Source organism: Otolemur garnettii, unplaced genomic scaffold (genome assembly GCF_000181295.1).
Source record: "Otolemur garnettii isolate 467f Iridium unplaced genomic scaffold, OtoGar3 scaffold00015, whole genome shotgun sequence".
In the NCBI taxonomy this organism is placed as follows: Eukaryota; Metazoa; Chordata; class Mammalia; order Primates; family Galagidae; genus Otolemur; species Otolemur garnettii.
Window position 1 is genome coordinate 17959797 of NW_003852410.1, and position 7257 is coordinate 17967053.

Consider the following 7257-nt stretch of genomic DNA (forward strand, 5'->3'; position numbering starts at 1 on the left):
ATTTGGAACCATCCCGAAAAGCAGAAAGTGAAAACTTCTGATGCTTTGCCCCAAAGAAAAGCTCCAACATATTGGGGTGGTTCTTCCTGGAGGTTTTTCATAGACTACATCACCATATTATGTAATTATTAACATAAACTGCATAAGCATATGTTTAAGTCTACATTTTCACTCTGCGTAAAAGCATACTACACGGTATAATATTTCTCTAATTAGATGTAGTAAATAATCAAGATTATAATCACAGGGAAAAGATTTAAACCTGGAAAGAGATGCTGCGCAGTGGGCCCCGCCCCTCCCTCCCGCCCCTCTCACCCCCTCCAGTCCCGCCCCCTCGCCCCGGCCCCCTCCAGTCCCGCCCCCTTGCCCTTCCCTCTAGCCCCGCCCCCTCGCCCTTCCCTCCAATCCCGCCCCCCGCCTCTCCCTCCCGCCCCGCCCACCCCCTCCAGTCCCGCCCCGCCTCCAGCCCCCCTCGCCGTGAGGGAATCTGGGAAGAGGCGGAGAACAATATGGCGGATGGCGAGGAGCCGTAAGTACCCGGGCTCTGAAGGCGCGCCGTGCTGGGCTGGGCTGGGTTGTGAGAGAGCGTGGCGGTGGGCGGTTGCCGCCGCCACCCGGGGTTCCCCCACCCCCACCCCCGCCCCGTCCCCTCTCCTCGCCCCCCATCCTCTCGCGGCGCCCAATGTGTAGCGTGATGCTGACCCTTCTTTTATTCTCTCTTTCTTTTAGGGAGAAGAAAAGAAGGAGAATAGAGGAGCTGCTGGCTGAGAAGTTAGTGCTGCTGGGAGGCCGGGGCCCTCTCCGGGGACCCCCGCCTCCCCTCACCCCAGGCCTAGGGGACCAGCCGCAGCGGGCCCGGGGGGTTGGGAGGGGGGCACCCGGAGCGCAGGCCGCGCGGCCTCATCCCCTGACCCCCGTCCCGCAGCCCCAGGGGCCGGGCGGGCCGCTCCTGGTCTCTACCCCGGGCAGGCATGTGGCCGACTTGCACTGCCCCTGGGTCCTGTGCAGGGGTCTGTTGGGGTGCCTGACGTAAAGGTCTTGCGGAAGGACCCTTGCGCCCTCCCCACTCTTCCTCCATCCCAAATTGTCAGAACGGTGACCTTGTGTAAAGGCAATCCACCTTAAACACACACGAAACGGATACAGGGCCTTTTTTTTTTTTTTTGGTCTTTCGTAAACAAGGAGACATTAGTACTAAAATGCAAACTTTTAATGAGAACTCTGTATGTCAGGTATTGTACTAAGCACTTCAATCATCTTTACAAAATAGTAGGTCCTTAAAGAAGGATTTTGACTCTGTACAACTTACTTTCCCCATTTTACTACACACTCTGTTTCCTATCAGATGCTTAGTTTTGTGCTGGTGACACAGATTTAAACAATGTGTGTTTTATAACCTGGCCAGTGCCACATAATTCCCCTACCTTCCTACCTACGTGGGAGGATTTAAAAAAAAAAAAGAAAGTCTTGCAGTGGGTGTGGCGAGTTGTATAATTTTTATGCCATCCAGTACCACCTCTTTGGTGCTTTCTCCCTCTCAAAGTTGAATTTCAACAGAAGGAGTACTGGAAGGAAGACAAATTGAGTTTCACTTTCCTTCCCTCCTTTTAATTGCCCTTCTACTTTTGCGTAAAATGGCATGAGATGAGAGTTAAAAGTTTGAATGCTTACTGTATGCCAAGTAATGTAACGACGTCTTCTATGTGGATTATCTCTTTATTCTCATGATGTTAAGAAGTAGCTATGAACAACCTACAGATAAGGTTTATGTCTGTAATCTGCTCAAGGTCACCATGTTATTAATTGTGGAACCAAACCAACTCTGACATCAAAACCTTTGGTCTTTATTGCTAGGCTACTTGCTCCCTTTTGTAAAAAAATGAATATTACTAATATATTTGAAGATAGAAATTGAGGAGTCCTGCCCTATTCACTCGTATGTTCTAAAGATTTCTAGATAGTAATGCCTGTCTGGCATAATGGTAATTTAAAACTTTTTTTGTGTGTTTAGTGACAACAAAAACCACCTTATGGTATTAAGAGATTGTTTTTTGAAAATTATGACCTGAATTTTTTTCTGAGCAAAGTCTCAAAGTTCCTCTCACTAAAAATGATCTTTAAATCACATCTTTTATACTTGGAAAGGACACATAAATATTATTACTTTTGAAGCATCACAATTCTGAAAGTGTGACTTTTTTTCCTCCCTGTATCTGTTATTTCCTGATGCTAAGTGTGTTGAAGGGACAGATTGGGGAAATTTGATGTAATCGTTTGTAAATATCAATTATAGAGAAGTCCATTTCTCACCCACATACCAGTGTCCTAAGTTTGATCTTGGATTTCTTTAGGAAATCAGAAACATTAGACTGGTTTATTTCATCAGATGGTTGAAACAAAAGTAGAAATATGTATAGTTTTTAACTTTAAAAGATTTATAGATAAAAAAATTGAAAGCATAAACATAACCATGTTGAATATTTACCTTTTTATTTGAGCAGGTCTGATATGCTTACCTTTTCATTTGGGAAAACCATGATAGCTGTAGGTATGGCTTTTTCATACTGATCTTTGCAGCTGAATTTACTGTGTTCTGTGCAGAATGGCTGTTGATGGTGGGTGTGGGGACACTGGAGACTGGGAAGGTCGCTGGAACCATGTAAAGAAGTTCCTCGAGCGATCTGGACCCTTCACACACCCTGATTTCGAACCCAGCACTGAAGTGAGAAACATTTATTTTTAAATAACTTTGTTAATAGTTATATGTTTCAAAATGGTAGTGCTTCCTTTTTAATTTGCTCTTATGAAAATACTAATAAAATTGTTTTATGTAACTAAGTTATCTTGAAATACTAAATTGAATATTCAAATTTTATTTGAATGACTAATGTTTGAGTCATTTTCACATTTATAATGACATAGAAATTGAAAATTTCGAAGAGAAAAATAATCTCATTTAAAATTCTAAGTTATACTTAAAATTCCAGCTTCAAATGATTTCTGAGACTTCCTTTTTATAGCACTGCTTTGAGAAATTAATTTTGATGGAAATAATGTATTTGTTTAATTTTGAAATATATTTAAAATGGGCGTCTTTACTTAGCATTGAATGTAATTAATTACATGTTGAAAATTATGAGTGCTATGGGATACAAGCATAGAATATTGGGCTGATAGTGTCTGACTTAAGGCAAATGTTTAATTATATATGCATTATTTTTTATTACAAGGTAGGAAAAAATATTCTTTGAGGTTGTTATTTATTTATTTTTTTTTTTAGTGTTTGGCCAGGGCTGGGTTTGAACCCACCACCTCCAGTATATGGGGCCAGCGCCTTACTCCTTTAAGCCACAGGTGCCGCCCAGAAAAAAATGTTCTGTATAGTAAATATTTGTCCTTTTGTGTTTATAAGAGATTACTTTGAAACAGTAATACTGTATTGTCCTATTCCTAAAAATTAATGTGCAAACTCTTGGATTGGGCCCAATATCTCATCTGAATAACTTTTCTCTTTAACTGTTGGGCAAAATTGATGATATTAATTCTGCCTTTCTTTGGATAACACACCATATTTTCCTGTGCTTTTGAAATTTTTTACCTGATAATTTAAGACTGGTACTTGTGTTAAATGATTGTTTCAAGTTGTATTTCTGTTGACATGTTATTTTCTAATAGTTTTATCTATTTTTCTTTCTGCCATCTTGTGTTTTGTTAAGGTTTGAAGAATAATAGTTATTCTTCTTACCTTATTTTTTAGACTTTTAAACACTTTTGCAGTGCCTGGTCCTGTTTTAAAGATCTAAATATTTTCTTTTTTTCTTTTTTTTTTTGCTGTTTTTTGGCGGAGGCTGGGTTTGCACCCGCCACCTCCAATATATGGGGCTGGTCCCCTACTCCTTTGAGCCACAGGCACCACCCTAGATCTGAATATTTTCTTTAGGAAGTCAGTTAAATAACTAAATTTGATGCTTTATATCCCCTTTCAAAAATTAAAAAGAAAACTAGGGATAGTTCTTGTTAAACTAGTATTAATGTTATACTATAAAAATCAATTTAAACATTAAGATTGAAACTCTTTGTAATCATTAGGGTTTCAAAATTTCTGGTTATACCTAATTCATGAATTTAAAATAATTGATCAGCTACAAAATCTGCTCTTTATCCTTAATTTCATTTTTATAGAAACGTCAGAAACTATTTTAAGGTTTTTGCTTTATTGATGATCCTTATGGTTATCATCCAGTTTTTAATCTGCCTTTCTATTCTTTACAGTCTCTCCAGTTCTTGTTAGATACGTGTAAAGTTCTAGTTATTGGAGCTGGCGGCTTAGGATGTGAGCTCCTGAAAAACCTGGTAAAAAAAAAATATATATATATATATATATATATTTATAAAGTATGTATTTTTCTTCTTTGATAAGTAAATGTTTCTTTTCTGTCATACTAGGACATTTCTTTATTGTAATTGTTAACCTTTTAAGGTTTTGTTAGATAAATTTAACAGTTCAAATTTTAGGCAGTAATTAAAACGATGGTATAACTTTGCAACTTCTTCTTTTTTAGAGACAGCATCTCACTCTATCGCCCTGGGGTTGAATGCCTTGATGTCATAGCTCATGGTAACCTCAAACTCTTGGGCTTGAGTTGTCCTTTTGCCTTAGCCTCCGGAGTAGCTGGGACTACAGGTGCCGACCACAGTGCCTGGCTAGTTTTTTCTATTTTTATTTTTTCCTAGTTTTTTTATTTGTAGTAGAGATGGGGTTTTACTTTGCTCAGGCTGGTCTGGAACTCCTAAGCTCAAGCTATACACATGCCTTGACCTCTCAAAGTTCTAGGATTAAAGGCATGAGCCATTGCATCCAGCAACTTTGGAACTTTTTAAACTCTAAAGTTCTCAACTATAAAGTCATTGGGAGAATTTTCTACTTTTACTTTCTTCTCTGCTTTTTACCAAAAAAACTTTTGGTGCTTCTTTTTATGAAGCACTCATTAACTTCAGTGAAATAAATAACTAGTAATTTGTAGTTTAAAATAATTTGCTCTTTTGCTTCCCCAAATAACCCAGCAAAGTCTACAAGACATTGTCACATTTTAGATAGAGGAGAAGACATTGAGATTAAGGGATATTAACCAACTTGATCATGTTTTCCTGGATTATAGTGATGTCCCTTGAATCATATCCAGGTCATCAGTTCTTAGTCAAGTGTTCTTTTTCAGTGAACTATTAGATAATTAGTTGACCTAATGATATGGTAATTTTTTATGATTATACAATAGCAGAGTTAAAAGATTTGGGAAAGCTAAACCTTTAGTGAAGCAATTTCCATATATTGCTTGGAAATTTGTAATTCAATTAATTTAAACTAATTGGTTTCATGGATTTTTTATAACCACAAAGTAGCTATTTATAAATCATAAGTTTATTTAACAACGATGAGTAGGGAGAGAACTACTGTAGAGCTCTGTATGCCAGGTTTCTCGTTTCTGTATAGAAGAGTGGAAATGCTGGAGTAGCCTTCTCTTAGAAATGAAGCAGATGGTAGCCTGTTTAGGCCTTTAGGCTATTTAGGCTGTTTGCTGGCCAAGGGGGTTAAAATTTAAATGTAAACAGGGGCACATTAATTTGCTAGGAAACACTAATGTCACTCAGGTGAAGTTGCAAAAACATGAATGTGCTTCGCTGTATTTAGTGCTATGCTAGGTTTCTGTGAGAGTTGTAGATCATTATGATCTCTGTCCTCGATGAATTTGAAGTTACTTCAGGGATACACATTTCACATGAAATAAATAGCAGTCTGTATGACATACTCTGTGGTGACGTACCAAGATGGCAGTACTTTATCAGACATAAACAGTGTTACGAGCACTAAAGACTTTTAAAAGGGAAGGAGAATGGCAATGGTTTTTGTTAGGTATTACATATGTACAAGTTTCCTAAAGCTTAACTTTTTCAAGTTTGAAGCCATTATTTGAAAATGTAATGGCTACTAATTTGAAATGAAAGCATTTGAAGATTAGATCTGAGGATTACTCATGAAGCAACTTTAAGGAGTGGCCTTGTTATTTTATTTATTTATTGCATCATAATAACCCTTTATACCAGTGGTTCTCAAACTGTGGGTCATGACCCACAGGAACTGTATTAAAGGGTCCAGGCACTAGAAAGGTTGAGAACCACTGCTTTACACAGAAGAAGAAAAGTAAGGGTTTTCAATTTTACTGCTTGTTTCTTTTCTTATTTCACATATGAGTACACAAGAGATATACATGGGTTTTTTTTTTAATTGATTGTAATCCTGCCAAAGGCTCATTTTTAAAAAGAAAATATGGCATTAATATTACTGACTGAGCAAATATTTATTGAGCCCTTCCCCCATATGCCAAGCACCATGTTAATGTCAAAGATATGTTATTGAACTGTACAGATAGACATTTGTAGTTGTGGGGCTCACATTATAGTTAAAGGAAAAAGACCAGTAAAATATATAGTAGGTAAAATGCTATGAAGAAAGGAAAAATGGAAGATAGGTAGCCTCTGATGGGAAGGGAAGGGGTTTCAAAAAAGATGTGATTTGGGTACAGAGGAGGCTAAAGATGACATAGAGATATTTGGAGAAAGAATAGAGAGAATGGCAGGTACAAAAGCTGTGAAGTGGGAGTTATGAACCTTTTTGTTCAAGAACAGCAAGGAGGCCATTTTAGCTAAAGCAGAAGTGGCTAGGGGGAGCATTTTTGGAGATGATAGCAGATGGAGAGGCTTGGAGTGAATATCACAGGAAGCGTTGGGGGCTGCTGTAATAACTGTAGCTTTTAGTCAGAAAGTCATTGGAGAGATTTATGCAAATGAATGAATTGGTTGGTTTCTTTTAATCCAGATCACTGAGGCTGCTACTTTGAGAATAGACAAAAAGAAGAGCAGGGAATAGAAGCAGAGAGACCAGCTAGAAGATTGTTACAGTCCTTTAGACAAAGGATGACAGAGACCATGAACAGGACCTTAGCATTGGAGGTGGTGAGAGGCTGTCAGATTGTAGATATATTTTGAAGATGGAATCAACAGAATTAGCTAATGGATTTGTTGGGTGCTATGAGAGTAAGAAAAGGAGTCAAGGATGACACAGCAAAGTTTTGGCCTGAACACTGGGAAGGATGGAGTTACTGAAATGAGGAATACTAGGAAAAGAACAGATTTGGTGGTGGTGGTGAGCAAGGGTGATTAAGATTAGCTTTAGAACTATTTTTTTTTTTTTTTTTTTTT

At 38.3% G+C, this 7257-nt stretch overlaps 1 protein-coding gene across 2 annotated transcripts in view; it reads left to right on the forward strand.

Annotated features, from left to right (window-relative positions):
* The first annotated feature begins 456 nt into the window (after positions 1-456).
* Positions 457-7257, forward strand: part of UBA3 (ubiquitin like modifier activating enzyme 3) — a 24239-nt gene continuing 17438 nt past the window's right edge. The window contains exons 1-4 of one of the 2 annotated variants that reach the window (XM_003785508.2): positions 457-529; positions 730-771; positions 2602-2722; positions 4273-4353. In XM_003785508.2, the coding sequence (XP_003785556.1) occupies positions 510-529; positions 730-771; positions 2602-2722; positions 4273-4353 (264 nt within the window). In that variant the 5' untranslated portion in view covers positions 457-509. The remainder of the gene's footprint in view (positions 530-729; positions 772-2601; positions 2723-4272; positions 4354-7257) is intronic. The other variant, XM_023510712.1, reaches the window with a different exon arrangement.